Genomic DNA, 17,531 nt, shown 5'->3' with positions numbered 1-17,531 from the left:
CTTTACCTCCTAATCTGTAATGAATAATAGGTGTGTTGGTGCCGTCTGTCGTGACCACTTGGCAAGTTAACGCCACTCCCATCCGCACTGAGCACCGAATACTGTGCGTGTCGAGTGCGCTAGCACTGAGTGCACTGCGATCACGGAGCACAGTGTGCACCGAATGCTGTTGGTGGTCGTCTTCAAATTGAAAGGGAACGTACTTGTCTCCCCCCCAAAAATCTATATTTGATACGAATGTGGAATTGCAATGTGAAAAAAATGTAAAATCAAACTTGGCCTACACGATTACCTGTTGCACAGTTTGCAATTTACACCAGCTACGATTTCAGTAACACAGTATAAATGAAAAAATACTAGAGGCCAATGTTGACTCTTTTGTAAGAAGCACATGTAATTGTATTTATATGTCAACGACATGTGGTAACAAATAAATCTGTCAGATTGCACGCTACTGCCAGGCAGCTTCTTATATTTTCACTATAGAATGAAATTATCAACCACCCTTAAACGCTTTCATACCGTCACTAATCAACCAGCCGCTTTCGCTAATTAGTCATGTGCTTTGTACCCAGTGACGCGGTTTGACCCTGAAGACACATCGATGACCCCTAACCTGCCCTCAATAAGGAAACCCTCCTTTCCTCAATCCTGAGTATCTGTGCAGAAACTACTGGATGGAATGCAACTCTTTCATCAGTACAGTGCTGGAGCATTGGACCCATAGGCGACAGCTGATGTGAATACACAATAGCTGGAGACTGAGATCTGTGTATCTTGAAAATAAACCAAAACAGAACGAAAATCCTGCAAAACAAAAACATTTCATATAATATTATTGACTTAAAAAACTGCACTGAAACTATGAGAAGAAAGGATGTGTAATGAATAATTCACATTAGCATTCCTCCCTCCCCCCCCATCACAAGGTCAGCAAGTGCAGTAGGCTGGGCTTTTGCAAAAGGACTGGTTTAGTCTAAATCACATTCCTGCGTGGTCCAAAAGTAGAAGGTTTGACAGATTGCAAGGATGTGCAGCAGCTGGCGTATAACTAGGAGATAGTCTTTTTTTTTTTTTTTTTTTTTTTTTTTTTGCGATTACACGGGAAAGAAAACACATTGGAATTGATTTCTGTTGTGTCTGCTTCTGCAATTTGCTGAAGAAATGTAAAACCTGGATTTTTTAATACAAATGATTTCAATTTAAGTCTATTTTTGAACAAGTTCCAGAGTACTGTGTGTACAGTGGTACTGTAGAGGGCTGGGCTCCAAACAGGGAAAAAGAAAGAAAGCAAGGCGATGATAAATAGCACAGACGTTCATAACATCGTACATACTCCTTTTTGTGTTATTTGATAGTGGCAGTTCTTTCACTGTGTTCATCGTTTTTGAAAATGACTTGACAAGTGAAATCTGTAAGACATCATGACGGTAAGTATTTAATGGGAAATAGTGTGTTTGTCGTCTTAAGCATCCTGCACTGGATTTGTGTGCGTTCAGCGCTGTTCTGATTCTGAGAAGTATCACAGACCGTAGTCTATGCTGACTTTTTAGAACGCAGTTCCAAACAGGAATTCATCTGATTCCGTTTAATCGTTTCTCTTTGCACAGGTAGTTTCAGTAATTGATATGTTATAAGGCAACTGCATCTAAAAAGCCAATTGAAACGAATAGTTAAATTTCACAAACAGGGTTACTAATAGTTTTTAATATTTGTTATACACAGGAAGGCTTCGTATAGCCGGATTACATTTATGTTGTAAACTTTATTTATTTATTTATTGATTTGCTTGCTGTTTATATGTATTTACTGATATTGATTCGAATGACAAGGTAACATTATGCATCCGTTCTACAATTCCTCTTGTCCCACAACGGGATATCATCGCTGTTTTTTGTAGACTTGGGAAAATGATGGTACCTGATTCTTAAAACTGTTAATGTACAAAAACTGGTAGCTTACCACTGCGAGGCACTTCTGTAAGTAATGATATAACAATCTACCAAAACATGCAGACATCACAACAATCAGGAGAAGGATATTACAAAGCTGACGTAAAAATAAATAAATAAATAAATAAACTTAAAAAGACAACCTTTTTATACGAGTGAGTGGCAAACCTCTGCTGGACTTAATACTTAACATCTGGATACTTCGTGTTGTTTAGTAAGTAACCTTGGTACAAACCATCACAAAATGATTACCTTGGGTCGCACTGCGCGAGTGTACGATTACATTCGCGTTTGTATCACAAATCCTTGTTTTGCATCACCTAGTTTGAGTCGTTGCCCTTTTAAGAGCAGAGCAAGTGTAGGTTTAGACTGGATTCCCACGGCTTTTCTCTGAATAACTACTCCAGCGGGCTGCCTCTTGTCTGTGGAAACCCGATCTGAATCCATTTGCTAGCATCTATTTATAGTTTATAGTTTAGTCTTTCTATAGTTGTACGATCACGTTCTCGATACGTTTCTTAAAATATAACAAATGCAGCCTTCAGCTGTTGGAACTCTTTCTAAATGAGCATGTTGGTAAGTTCCAAGTTACAGATTAACAGTACAATGTAGCACTGTGCATTTGTCAAATGCTGTGACAGCCTTATTAAAATGCCGGTATTGTTTGTTACGATGTCCTTGATTTAAGCGGGTAGTTCTTGTATTCATTTGTGTTAGTTATACGGTTCATGTCCTAATGCGGTCTCCTCGTGTAAAGTGACTACAGTGTATCTATCACCACAGGCTACTGTATACTAGGCCTATTAATACAGTATTGCAATTCCTGAAGCTTTCTGAAATGCGATTCAGAGAAGGGTGCAATTGGTATGTGAACTATTTTTTTGCTTGGGTTTCGGTGATTGGTATCTGCTGGAAAGTGTTTCGTTTTTATGGGGATATATTTATTGTAACGGTTCTTTTCTGGTAATAATGCGACTATCGCTGGACGCGGGATTGATTAGAAAACGAAGTTCTGAGAATTTTGCTTCCACGGGTTTATCTATATCTTACATCACAGAGGTTGTTTTTGGCACACCTTTGCTTCTGTAGAAAGCGGCGGCAGAGGATGTGATGAACCTACAGTGTGCGTTTAAAAGGGCCGAGGTGTCAGATGTCTCTAGAGCATGTATTCCCGTGTGTGTGTGTGTGTGTGTGTGTGTGTGTGTGTGTGTGTGCTCCATTTTTCACTCCTGAGTCAATACAGTTCTAGGGCCATAATGAGATGAAAGGTTAGGGGATTCTAATCATGGGAGGGCTCTCAGATATAAGTACTTACCGGATTTGAGTTTAATTATTGCATTCAAGTGATTATTTACCAAATAATCTAAATATCTATTATCTGTTTGTTTGTGATTTTAGAGATTCGCTTTGTCATGTAAAAACAAGGGCGGAGTTTTCTTTGTGCATTCATAAAAAATAATAATAATAAAAAAAAAAAAAAAAAAAAAAAAATAAAATAAAGTAAATGTGATAGAGAATGAATAAGCGGTTGTAGCACATGAGGCATTGTCAACAAGAAGTGCTGATTCTTTTTTTCATACCGGTAAGCAATACAAGTATATCCAATGGACCTTCTGTGTTTATATACTTTAGGGTAATGCTTATAATATCAGCTAATGGCTAGAAATGGAAAGCTTTCTCAGCCTTCACAGGAATACTAAGAAAGCCAAAGGTAAATCACAGTAGCATCTAGCTATGCTAGCCATTTTTGGTACTCCATAATCTTACCATCTTACAATTTAGAAGTATTTGTACAGAGGTTTGTTTTGTTGTGTGCTGTGCCAATAATATGCTAGTAGCACTATCCATGCAGATTCATATGAGAAGTTTGAATGATGTTGTGTAACATGAAAAGCTTGGTAAACTAGAAGCAAGGAATAAGTCATATTAGGATTTTTAAAAGCTCAGCCAAAACTGAACTGAAACATGCATCAGTACCCAGCCTCCTTTATTAAAGTATTCCTAAAGTATTCCTAGTAGAAAGTCCAAAACAATACTTTTAGAACATCATGTTTTTATTCTAACCTGCTGGCTTCAATACCCTGCGCTGATAGGGCCACACACAACATAGTGTGTAGGTTACGTTAACATTGTTACAGAAAATAAAAAATATATATTTTTGTATCAAATAAACAATTGCAAAATTGTGTCATGAAAGGTATTATAACAATAATATCCTGTGCCAGCCTAATGAGATACATCCTCTTCAGGAGAAGAAAACAAATATTATTGTAAGAAACGTAAACACGATTGATAACATGCTATGTCTGGATTTTTACATTTAATACTTTCAATAAATATGATCTATTTTTCATAACAGTAAATGACTGATGGATTGGCAACACACTGTAGACCATACATTGTTATGAATAAGTGTGCATAGAATGAATAAACTTGGATATTACAATATGATTTGTTCCTGATCTGGGTTTTAATTAGATTTGTATTTTTTTTTCTCTCTCAAATAGGATTACAGGGAGGATGGTATGGATTTAGGAAGCGATGCCTGCAGTCGTTCCAGCTCTGAATCCAATTCTAACAAAGTGACACCATGTTCGGAGTACAAATCCTCTCCCAGCTTGGATCTGGCTACCTTGGAAGATTATGAAGAGGACGAGGACTATCAGGAGTACAAGAAGAAGGTGACTGAGGAGTGGGAAAGTGAATACGGGGACTACCCCGAGAATGAGGGCTACCCCAAAACCATGAATAGCAGGAGTTTAGCAGAAGAATTCCAAGATATCAAAAACCCCACCCCACCGCCTCCCTGTGACACTGCCCCCGAGGAACTGAAGCAAAATGGCAACGTTATTCCAAGCCACGCAGGGCCAAAAGCAAACAAAACATCTCGAAAGCCCCAGCAGGCCTTGAGTGTAACGGGCAGTGGCGGGGGAGTCATATCCAGGAGGCAGCTCGAGAGCTCAGGGACTTGCGCCACAGAGGAGCAGCAGCTGCCTACCATGGACTGGGAGGCCCTGGAGAAACATCTTGCTGGATTACAGTTTCGAGAACAGGAGGTGCGTAACCAAAACCAGAGCCATGGAAAACCCAACTACACCTCAGTAAGTGCTTTCATTAATACTGCTTCTGCTCGCTTAGTGATCCCTCTCAAAAGTGTCAAGGTCCAGATATATATAAAGATATATATATATATATATATATAGAGAGAGAGAGAGAGAGAGAGAGAGAGAGAGAGAGAGAGAGAGAGAGAGAGAGAGAGAGAGAGAGAGTTATTTTTTATTGATTGTGTTCTTTGATGTCACCATTTCATCTTCCCAATGATTACAATCCATTCGGTCTGTTATTGGCCCTATCAAAAGTACTCAACCATTTAGCAAACCAAAACTCCTGCTAATGTACAGCAGGAAGCTCGTCTTTGGGTTCCATAACATTTTAGTTCCTGTTTTCATTTTATAATTGTTTAAGTAGTATTTGTTTTTCTAGGCAGATGTGGAAGGCTTGTTTTGTGGTACTCGGATTCAAAGGTGAGCTCTGGGAGTTCTTGTAATATCATCTCCTGTTGCTTATGTGAATGGTTAGGGAGATTCTCGACACACTGATACACGTAACCATGTCAGTCATCCACTGAAGCAAAAAGACATCTACAGTGAATTTACTATTACTAGTTACAGTAACTGTGTACATTCTTGAGAACATGTGAACTGTGCTGCTGTATCAAAAGTAAATACAGTAAATAAGATAACATACACCCTTTTAAGCAGAATGTACCTCAGTTTATTAATTGAAAAAAGGTAAAAAAGGAATTGTGCCATCAGTTGAGTAAGAGGCCAGGTTTAGAAAATGGTGGCTTTGGATCTAAATGATTCGAATAAAAAGGATTGACCTTTTCTAAGGAAAATAATCAGGAATCCCTGGACTGTAACACTAGAGGGTGCTATTGCAATGTATTACATTATCATTGTCTTCTTCATACAATGGAAGTTACTGAACTGAAACAAACACGACTCTGTAGTCTTGATGTCTTAAAAGGTGTTCATTTTAACGCTAAAATTATTTTGTATTCAACTTACACTTGTTTCCAAACAGCATCTTTATATACATACAGTAGACCTGTGTTACTGAACTCTTTCAGCACTTTACAGAAAGAATACCTTGATAAAGATATGGTAAATAGTTTCAGTGTCTTATATAAGTGATCATAGATAATATAAGTGATCATAGATAAACATATTTGTATGTTAGAGGTATCGATCCTATACTCCTAGTGGGCTGCAGTTTTGAAGCTTCGCGTTCGACCTGTATACATACATGTTAAAGTGTTAAATATGGTTTCAGATTAACAATAAATCTGCTTTGCTTGCCTAGGAAATGTTTCTCCAACTCAATTCCCCAATAAATACTTTAATAGTCAATTATTATATATTTATGTAATGTTATAAAATAAAGAATAATGAACACCCAACTGTGCATAATAAGACTGTAATTCTGTGGAGGGTTTCTGTTGACATGTAAATCACAAGAGCGATTGTTGTGTTAATGTGCTGGTAGTAGAGTTTGTTTTTAAAAATTACAGTAAACAATGTTTTTATACATGGTATAATAAGACTAAAACACTGTCATTTATAGGAACGTTATTGTTAACTATGTATTATATTATAATCATTTTTATATTATATTGTAATATTACAAAACTAGGTTGGTAAATGAAATTCACGTCAGCTATGCAATCCAGTGCTAAATATTAAAACATACAATTAAAAACATACACTGTCTATTGATTCATACCAGATTTGTCTAAAAACCGTGTCGTGTTTCTCAAAGAATAAAACCTGCATTTCGACAGTTCGCCTTACTGTTTATCTGCCAGGGTTGCTGTTTCACTGCGTGCAGGGACGTTGCACACACGTTCTTCAAGGTGGGGTTGAACAGATGAAAGGTTAGGTGGCTTCATGCTTGAATCACTGCAGATTGATAAGACAGCAGGTGCACGTTTGCTGATTGCAAGTTAAGTCCTGTTGCTTTGCTGGCAGTTACTTTGTATCCACACACAGACACACTTCAGGTACGAAGGCTTGCATTCTTGTGTGGATAGTTCAGTTTGCTCGACAGTGGATTGTTCTTCAATTTACATGAAATGTTAGCTTGACACATACGCTCATTTCAGTGTGTGCTGCAGTGGATTTATGTTTGTTTGGAGATAGTGGTTTAAGCAAAGAAGACAAGACTTTATGTGACTGGTAAATACTAGAATGAGCTGTTCCTAAAGATTTTTTGGGGAGCTGGATATGGATGAACACAGATGGACTCTTCCCTTGGCACATCACTGGGTGAGTGTTACAGGGTGGTTTTTTAGGAGCTAAGTAATATGTCTTTGCCTTTTAAAACCAGTTTACCATTAAAGTATTTATACATAGAATGGCTTTACATTTAAGAGTGTTCTCTCTGTCTCACTAGGACTGTAGTGTACTGAAAATGTCTTTGTAATTAGTTTGGTGTTAAAGAATATAAGGACTTTTAGAGCAGACTGCAAAAGTAGATTTTACACCCTATGGCTATAACGTGAACTGTGGCAGAGTTCAAAGTTCATTTGTTTTTCATGCATAGTTTCACATGGGCATGTTCTGTAGTGCTCATTAATTATTCTAGTTTAAAGACTTGTCCAAAAGGCATTTGGTTGGGCAGAATATTGGTGAAGCCCCAAATATATTCTGCAACATGTAATGTATGCATACTGTCAGCAAGAACATTTTTTGTTTAAACTCTAAACAATCCATTATATACAGGCCATGTTTCCAGTGATACACAAAAATAGATATTGAGAAATAGGGTTGAAAAGAAAACTGCAATTTGAGCAGTAAAACAAGTTTTCCAGATCATTCTACTTTAGTTTTTTGTAAAAAGATACAGAGAACTTAATTTTTGAGATCCCTTGAGATTTAAGGAATTACAATTATAATTTCATAAGATATGATAGATAAAATCTAGGTAATTATCCATGAATCATGGTTGTGTGGAAGACAATTACACTGCTCCACCACTGGTTTATATTATTTGATTCCTGCTTTCTGTCTTGGCATGGCAAGCTGTACAAACACAAAGTTCCACATGACTTTAAAACAGTGGGCTATTTGGGCTCAATGTGTTCAAGTGCCTAGAGCAGGGTGAGTAAACAAACTTGGCATTTCTGGAATTTGTAAGCAGCTCTTGGTAAACACTTGCTTCCTTCCTAGACTGCAGGGCGTATTTAGGTATTTAATTACATTCTCCTGCCTGTCAAATAAATCCAAGTTTATTAGGACAGTTATTCATCAAACATTGCACAGCCTCCTGGTCAACCCTTGGGTTTGCCTAGCCTTTGTGTTTGAGTCAGATATTTCTGCTGCGCACTGAACGCTTAGCACAATATGAGAGAATTAAGCCTCATACAGTAATTGCAATGCCGAGACACACTTTTTCCCAGTTTTCAACCAGGTTTCACTTATCTGTTATTTGTTTTGGGCTGAATGAAGAGGACCCCAGTACTTACAATGTATTTCATTTAGTCTGTGATGTGCATGCCTACAAACTGCTGTTTCATTTACTTTTGCCCTGTCAACATTGTCATATTATCTTTGAAAGATAGAAACAATTGTCTTACAATGACAGGTCTGCAAATGTAATTATGTATTAATAACAGACTCAGGCGTGTCACAATGTTTCAAACAACCAAAACTTACCTGGTTACTTGAAATAAGGGTTTTGTTTAAGACGGTTTCATGTTTGTTTGTTTTTTTCATTGTAATCCAAAGAAATTCCCAAAAACTTTGTTGACTTGAAGTTGTTTGTTTTATTCGTAATAGGATGTTTACTTATTAAATGCATGTCTATTGTCTTACTGCAGACAATAGTGTCTCTTTCAATGTAAAACAGTGTGCAGGAATTGCAGACTTCAGTAGCCACCTGCAGACCCCGAAAATCTGGACTCTAGCATGTCTGGGAGAATTCCTTTGCAATCCCTTTTCCATATACAATGCAGTGCCAGCTACCCAGCAAACACAGCAGAGTTGTGTTTCCCTGATCAATTTTGGCATCTACAAACAATCTTCCAATCACCATGTTGAATAATTCTCTGAGTTTTGTTTTTATTTGAAATCCTGTCCTGCAAGGATATTAAATCAGTCGGTCAATGTAATATATTGCACTTCAAACCGTTTTGGGCAGACTTCTAGCATGGTTATTGTTTCTAAAGCATGCAGAAAGGTGCAGGTTGGGTCAATTTCTCGGACGAGCAGTGATTTCTTGTTCTTCAAAGCACCGCAGACTGAATATTTCAACAGAAAATGTTACAGAAGTCAAAGATATTTTAGCAGAAGATTGAGTCCATCTCCTTTTTCAAATGCCTGTCCACTGATTAAATATTGATCAGCCAGCTAAGAGGTGATGGCTTGGGCTAATGCACTGTAAAAGCTTACGAGTGCTTGTTGAATACAGATCAATAGAAAAGGCTGTGGATTTAATACTAAAAACCCTGCTAATTAAACTCTGGATCTAGATGTGCATACCCACATGTTTTAACCAGAGGAATAAAACACAGAGTTTCAAGTTGCATTCAGTTAGTGGTGTTTTTATTTTATATTAAGGTTTGCTAATTTTGTGGGGGGGGGGGGGGGGGGGGGGGGGGGGGGTTTCTGGTCCTAATTTTGAGTGACAATCATAAAAAAATTGAAAATTGAAAATAAAGGACCTTGGTTATAGTGAATGCCATTTGAATTACAAAACTAATTAAAGTAGACAAGGTTTTTGACTAATGCAAATCTTCCAGCTAGTACCTTCACTGGTTCACAGTGATGAAGGAACAGTAAGAGATTGGCTTGATAAACTTATATCCTGCCGGGATTAGCCACAGCTTTGGATTTTTTAAATGTTTTTTACAGCACTGGGAAATTGCCCTGGATTCAAGGAACCACCTAACCTTGGTATGCAAGGGGTTCCCTTTTAAAATAAGTGGTTGATGCAATCCAGGGGTCTTCCCCTGTGATGCACTATTATAAAGTGCTCTAAAATATATTCAGCCATGGTTAATCAAGGTGGGGTATACAATAGGTTTACAAAATCAACCCTATTTATTATGTTTTTAATATAAACTTTCTAATTGGAATGGGTTTTTGTTGGAAGTTAAGGACAACTAAAACCTAGACTAGAACTTTCCCAAAGACTTCATAGGAAATCATTTATAAAGATTTATGGAAATGCAGCATTTTTTGAGAAGTTGCTTGAACTGACATGTCTCTGTTGATTAAAGACAGCTGAGCCCTGCCTGCTGTGTGGTGCTATTAGCATGTGAAACCTTACATTTCGACTGGTCCCTCCCCCTAGCGAAGCTGACCAGATCTCTATTTGTAATGCATAGGATGTGTTCTGAATATGTGTAGTTTGATCAGAACAGTCTAGCCCAAAGAATCCCTTATCCTTGGAAGCTTTCTCTAGAAGAAATGGACGGCATTAAAGGAAGTTTAAGAGGTCAAAGATTTTCCAATTCTATTTTTTTTTTTTTTTCAAATGTGTTTTATTTAACCAGGATATTCCATTTTCAGTGTTGTAGTAAAAAATAAATAAATAAATAAATAAATGTCATAATTTAAGTCATTCCCAAAATGCTCTATTTAAATATTATATTTAATGATCTATTCCGTTATTATGTATTTTTGTATATAACGTTTTTCATGTGCCTGGAAGTATGGATTTTTTTTTTTTCTGTCTTGTTATTCAATTGGGAAAGCTTTTAAACTGTTATTAAAATGTACATCTTACACAAGCAATGATGCTGTCATGCTTTTGCTGAGTGCAGCATACAATAAAATATATTTAGGGGATCTTAGCAATTGCAGCAGCTAAGAGAAAAACTAAAACATTATTCCGGGTAATTTAACACACGTTCATATCCATTCATCTTTCTCGCCAAATCAGCTATTTTTTGGTAAAATGTGGAATGCTTATGAAAATGTACATAATGGTTTCTGCAGAAAATCAGGGTCAAATCAAGCCCATTGCTTGGTTTATCTATTGAAGATACATAAACTTTTGGAAACCTTTGCATTTAGAGATCTGTAGACACAAAATAAGATGATAAATTACTCTCAGTCTCTCAGCCTCTCACACATATCAGTGCTTTTCCCACGAATGTAGTATTTGTTCCTAAGCATCATAGTCTAGTACCAACAGAATTGTCTATCAGAATTATCTATGAAGGGTAGTGGCAGTTTTACTATAAGTCTTCCAGACAGCTATTCTTTGACACATTAATCCTTAATTCTGATTGGTCAACTGGTGGCTGTGCTGCTGGATGATTTGGGTATAGTTCTAGGTGTTCTGGGTAAGTACTCATGTTGTCAAGATTGGAGATATACCACAAGCACTTCTGCAAGAGTCAATAGGCTTGATTTCTCAGACTGTTTATATTGCACCTGTGGAGTTCCTATCCCTAATGAGTCAGTTGGTTTAAACCTTTATGGGCGACCTTGTATGTTCCTTACCAGTGGATTTTATTATTATAAAATAATGCAAAACAGGGATGCAGCACAGCTGTAGAAGCGATTTCTGTTCAGTCCTACTTGGCTAGTTAAGCATTCTACAAGGCTGCTGCTTGCTGCTGTGATTCATGATTTTCACAATGGGGATCAGGGGGTGTGGGGGGGTCTTGTTCTTTGCTAAGGATGAGTTGGAACGTCACATAGACTCCTACATTAGTCTACCAGATCACATTTGAATGCACTACAGCAACAGTATGATGAACCTCCATAGCAACCATGTATTAGGCATACAGGAAAACTGTGATTAATGATACTTTGAAATATGAAATGTGGGGAGTTTAGTTAGGCTGGTGATTAATCCTTGACTAGAGAAGAAACGGATGCTGTTCTTCTGTGTAGGCTGAAAAGCCTGTGTGCAGTAGCAAGCATCTCCACACTTTTCCATCCAACAATCCACATGGTTGTCCTTAACTGACAGACACTGACCTGTGGGGTGGTTGGGCAGGAAGCCCAAAGTGCTGAGGACCCTCAGCAATCCACAGTGCATTATCTGCTATTTAAAAATCAACAAAAAGGTCATAAACACTAGTTTATGCCCCAAAGGAGATAATAACACTATAGAAATGGCAACAACAACAACAATAATAATAATAATAATAATAATAATAATAATAATAATAATAATAATAATAATATATGAAAGATCAGTCAGTAATACATATCTTAAAGCACTATTAAATGTTAGTTAAACATCTGAATAATGAGAGTTTAAGGTCAGTGCAGTTCTCTGACCTGTTTGCATGTGCAACGGAGACGAAATGTAATCTCTCTCTTACTGTAGATAAGCAGGAATTACCGCCTATTTTTTTTAACAAACTTGTAATGTTTACAGAATGTGGTACAAAGATGAAAGAAATCTAGATGAGATACTCAAATTTAACAAATCTACAATAGACCGGTTAGTTTACAGCCTGTATATCTGAGTGGGTCTTGTACAAAGTCAATACCCTAGTGTCATAAAAGCATGAATTTTGTAAAATTCAGATGCAACATTACTAACATGTTTCCTTCCCATCTTGAGTTTCGTCTCACCCAGCGGCCAAATTTGCTGAGGATGCCATTGCGCTCTCCATGGTGATTTATAACTGACTGTGAGTCCTGGCCAATATTGTGACTAAGCAAATGAACAGTTACCTGGGATACTGACCTTGCTGATGACAGGGATTCTGTAGAGGAGGATTACATCTGTTTCATCTGCCTTGGCAACACTTAACATGTGGGTGATTGTTTTAACCCTTCAAGCGTTTCTGTCGCACACTTTACCAGAGTACACAAGTGATTTGCTTTCACATTTTGGATATGTTCTACATTGAATTTGATACACATGGGAAAAAACAAGAAGGTGGCAATAGACAAGTTAATTTCTGCAAATGTACCCAATGGTAAGTCCATAAAAGTTGAAACAATTCCTATATTAAATATTTATTTGTGTATAGCAAGTAAACATATTTCTGCAGGGAATCCCTATACCCCCTCCCAAACACTGTACCTTAGTAGTCACAAGACTTTATTTTAAAAGAAGTTCCACTATGCCATAGTAGCCTTGAGAACTACATTCACAAACTACCCACAGAGAGGCATACCTCATGGTTGCATACCCTGTCTGGAAAGAGACCCTACTACCAATGCATGTAAATAACACAGATTGTTAAGTAATAACATGATAAGTGGCCTTTGTGGTTATTGGCATTACACAATTTCCATTGCATTTCCATACATGACTAATGTGCAGCTCAGCAGAACTTGACCCTGCAGGGTGTTGCTTTTCAACAGGGCGTTACTCAGCGCACACACAAACACATTATACATGCCCTGAAGAAACACTCTGAATGCTGCAAGAAGATATGTTGAAACACGTTTTAATACCTGAAGTACCTTGTCTTTTTCAACAGCTGGCATAACTGGAATTTGAATTTTTTTTTTTTTTTTTGCATTTAAATTGCATTTCGTTTTGTTGTCCCATAAAACAGAATACAGTAATTGTTTTGCCACTGTTGAATGGTTTGGGTTGAATGTATAATGCGTTGAACTAACAGTTCTGTAGTTTTTTTTTAGTTTTTCTGGGCTTTGAGTTATCAAACACTGCCAAGAAATCAGAGGTTAAAGTCATTCCTACTATAATTATCCTGCAAATGGAAAAAAGAGAGATTATAGAGGAGTTTGAACAGCTTCCAGGAATATTCTAATGTGATGCACACTCAGCTCTCCATTTTCTGTTTACAGTATTTAACGAAAGCAGCAATCTCAGAGGTTTATAATAGTTTATCATTTGAACCAGGATTGCTTTCATCTTGGTCTGTGCCACGTCAGTCTGCAGGCTGTAGGAGAGGCATGTTGTCTGGAGGCCAGAAGAGGGGAAGGCTGGCCTCTCCAGGTGTGTGTGTTTTTAGAGAGTGAAAAGAGACTCCCTCCCTGCACTGGCTGACAGTGTGTTCTCCCTGAATGCCCTGCCACATCGTACTGTACTGTACAGAGTACATACAGCATTGCTGAGCCCACAGGCTGACCTCACAACAGGGCTTGACCCCCGTCGGGTGGAATTTCCTGTCAATTCTTCAGTCAGCTGTCTTCGCTTTGATTCTGTCAGGCTTCAGGTTTCTGTGATTAGACTGTGATCCTTCGCTGTGTATTGGGCACAGAAAGCAGGTAGAAGGAGCATTTACCTTCGTGTTCTAATACATTATTTCTTTTGATTGATAATGTTTTAGATGTGTTAGATGTTTAGAATTTGAATTAATATCTATTTTTGTTTGATAATGTAATGTTAGATTTTATGGAGAATGCATTGGAGTGTATGATGTATTATATATATATATATATATATATATATATATATATATATATATATATATATATATATATATATATATATTACAATATATAGATATATGTTATTGTATAATATAATTATTGATCATTCATAGAATTATGCCATTTTAATACTATTTGCTCTGTGGGCTTCTGTTTAAAAAGCTATGCAAATGTGTTTAATGGATCCAATTGCTAATGAAATGCTGGCATGCCTGGGTTGCACAGACCTTATGTGATAGTTTACAGATTCAGCTAGGTTTGTTACAGCTGGTCTGCCCTGTGCATTCTGTCTTGTGCTGGAGGGAACAATAGAAAACCTGTTCACTTCTGGTGGTTATATTAATGAGAGAGAGAGAGAGAGAGAGAGAGAGAGAGAGAGAGAGAGAGAGAGAGAGAGAGAGAGAGAGAGAGAGCTTTTAATGACACTGCAGGGCGTTTGTGATGAAAGACTTCAGAGCTGATGGTGATCAACAGGTTTCCTTTTGGGTTATCACTGGGGTTCAAAAGATGGACTATTCGTGGCACACCTGATGTTTCTGGGGTGTGGGGGTGTGCAGGGGGAGGTTCAGTGTTCACAACAGCTGCTAGAAAGAGCTTTTGAAAACTTTCATCCACCCCTGCCCTGTTTATGGAGAGTTCTAAGCATGATTTAAGCACCTCAGTTTATTTAAATTGTGGACTAAGCCAATTGCTAGAAGTCATAAATATCCTGTGCAGGGTGGTGTACGGCGTAAGGAATTGGAGCTGTTTTAAAGTGTAACTAGATTAATTCGCTAATACCAGGGAGTTAATCTACAATGTTGTGGCAGGATGAAGTGTAGACACTTAAACAATGTACTGATGCTAGGGGATTTGCAAGAACATGTTTTTGATAATATTTTTAACGACAGTTATTAGGCTTTAGAGCTGTGTCGTTTGTTTTGGAATGATGCGTTTTTCCGTAGAAATGTATACAAATATATATTTTCACGTTTCCAAAAAAGACTGAATAAGTGACATACACGCCTAAGCTCCCATGCATGCACATGTTATCTGCTGTGGTAAAAATCCCAGCTGGCAGCAAGGGTGAGGCTGTGTCATGTATGAGGCTGCTGTCTGCTCTGTTCATGTGCACTGTTATCAGTTTAGTTCCACTAAAATCTATAATAGAATTTTTAATAGAATTTCTAATATTAAATCAGAATTTACTATGTGTTCTTGCATCCCATAATAATAATAATAATAATAATAATAATAATAATAATAATTATTATTATTATTATTATTATTATTATTATTATTATTATTATTATTATCCAACAATAAACTAGTGTTCCATTTTGTTTTATAAATGTAAGCGTCACAGAAGATGAAAGATGAAAAATGAAAAATGATCCTTATAGTCAACGTTTGATTTGTATGGGATTGTTGCAGATTCGCTAAGTGATTGGCTTGCCACTGTACTGGGAATGGGTGTTATCTTAGAGACATGAAGATAGTTACTTCAAAGGCCTGAAAAGACCTCACCTAAACTTTTCTTCACTGGCGATGTCTTTTGTAAATGTTCAAGGTATGAATCAGTTCTTTGTGTTACTGAACAGTGTAGGTAAATGGCTTTCCTAGAGAACAGCGTTGTGTTTTGTTTTTAGGAGAAAGATGACATCACTGTCTACTGCTGTGCTTCCCTGGCAACAGTAGTCGATCCTGAGGGAGTTGAGAGTGTCTGGCCATTAATTATTGGGGGACTGTGAGTTTCTCAGGATCCCTACAGTGTGTCAGGTGTTCATACCAGTAATACGTTGTTTTAAACTTAACAAATATTGGTAGAATAGTACAAATTATCATTGTCTGTTAAATTGAGATGGCATCAACTTTCCAAGAATGATCTGATTTTGTACCTATCTGTATTGGTTTCCCATGCAATACTTGTTATTTGTTTGTTTGTTTATTGAACCCCATTCTCTATGGATCTGTCTCAATAACTGTGTTAAGAATACTGTCCACCACTTCATACTAGTTGGAGGTCAGGGGGTTAATGAGGTTAAATTGCTCCCCTGAGGTTTTTCAATGGGAAATGGCTGTGACATTTTGGCTCATGGCATATTCTAGAGTAGGAGAACACAAAAACAACCTAGAAAGATTGATTTTATAAAATCAGGTAGAAATAAGAACTAAAACTGGTGAAATGTGACTGTGAAAAGAAGAAAAAAATAAACCCCAGGTATTTAGGGGTTTATTTTTTAGTTTATTTTTTTTTAAGTATTTTGTGCAGTTGCTTGTCTGGAGTTATTCTTGAAGGCCTTTGGGCTTTCTTTTCTGTGGCTAGCCATGTTTGTTGTCACAGCCAATTATACTAAACTACAGGGTGAATCTGATGCCTGGATAAAATGAGGGTTAGAAAATGATAACTTAAAAAGCTATTTGTTGAGCACAGCGAAACTGGGATGAGCTTCCACTGCCTGGTTATAGGGCTAAAAATAAAAGCGTGATTCGTGTCAGGCTAGTTAGGACACATCATGACTCTATTCTGAATTTAAAGAAACAGTGCCTTTAACCTTAATATTATAACAAATATAAATGTAGAGCAGTGACAGATCATTAAAATATATTTAAACATCGCTCTTTACTCACAATTAACCGCATGTATTATGTAGGCATCATATAGGTTGATTTAAATGACGTGGTGTTAAGATCCATCACTATTCAGATCAATTGAATAGATCTGATTGATTGATAGAGGGCGCTGTTGAGGTTCGTTTTGTTCATACTGAACCCCTGTAGACAGGGCATGACTATCACCACCCTGTAAAGAAAGAAGTGGGATATATTTTTAGAGAGTTCAAAGGCAGTTGACGTTGTGGTACCCATTCATTTCCAGCATGGAATGGAGAATGTGCAATGCATGTGGAATTCAGAGTGGACACCAAATTCAGTGCTCCCGTATATCACTATTCGCAAAGCCCCTGCTGCTTCAAATTCAACAGCGTCCACTCCTCACACAGCATGCTTTGTGTTATTAGCTGGAACATCTCCATGTTATCATAGGCAATATATAAACATGTGACCTACTTATAAAGACAGTATAAGTAAAATAAATGTCTGGTAATATTCCATAAGTCTAGATTTTAAAAACATGAATTCTGACACCTCATTTCATGTGGTATTATAGGAACAGACTGGCTATATTTCAACTGGATTTCTTACTCATTGAAGCTCAGGA

At 37.2% G+C, this 17,531-nt stretch overlaps 1 protein-coding gene across 2 annotated transcripts in view; it reads left to right on the top strand.

The window, feature by feature from the left end:
• Window positions 1-1,327: 1,327 nt before the first annotated feature.
• schip1 (schwannomin interacting protein 1) overlaps window positions 1,328-17,531 on the top strand; it is a 43,817-nt gene continuing 27,613 nt past the window's right edge. The window contains exons 1-2 of one of the 2 annotated variants that reach the window (XM_041271340.1): window positions 1,328-1,430; window positions 4,460-5,053. In XM_041271340.1, the coding sequence (XP_041127274.1) occupies window positions 1,425-1,430; window positions 4,460-5,053 (600 nt within the window). In that variant the 5' untranslated portion in view covers window positions 1,328-1,424. Of the gene's footprint in view, window positions 1,431-2,416; window positions 2,529-4,459; window positions 5,054-17,531 lie in introns of those variants that run through there. The other variant, XM_041271338.1, reaches the window with a different exon arrangement.

This window comes from Polyodon spathula, chromosome 14, assembly GCF_017654505.1.
Source record: "Polyodon spathula isolate WHYD16114869_AA chromosome 14, ASM1765450v1, whole genome shotgun sequence".
NCBI lineage: Eukaryota > Metazoa > Chordata > Actinopteri > Acipenseriformes > Polyodontidae > Polyodon > Polyodon spathula.
Note: the sequence above shows the minus strand (reverse complement) of the source record. Positions and strands in the feature narration are given on the sequence as shown.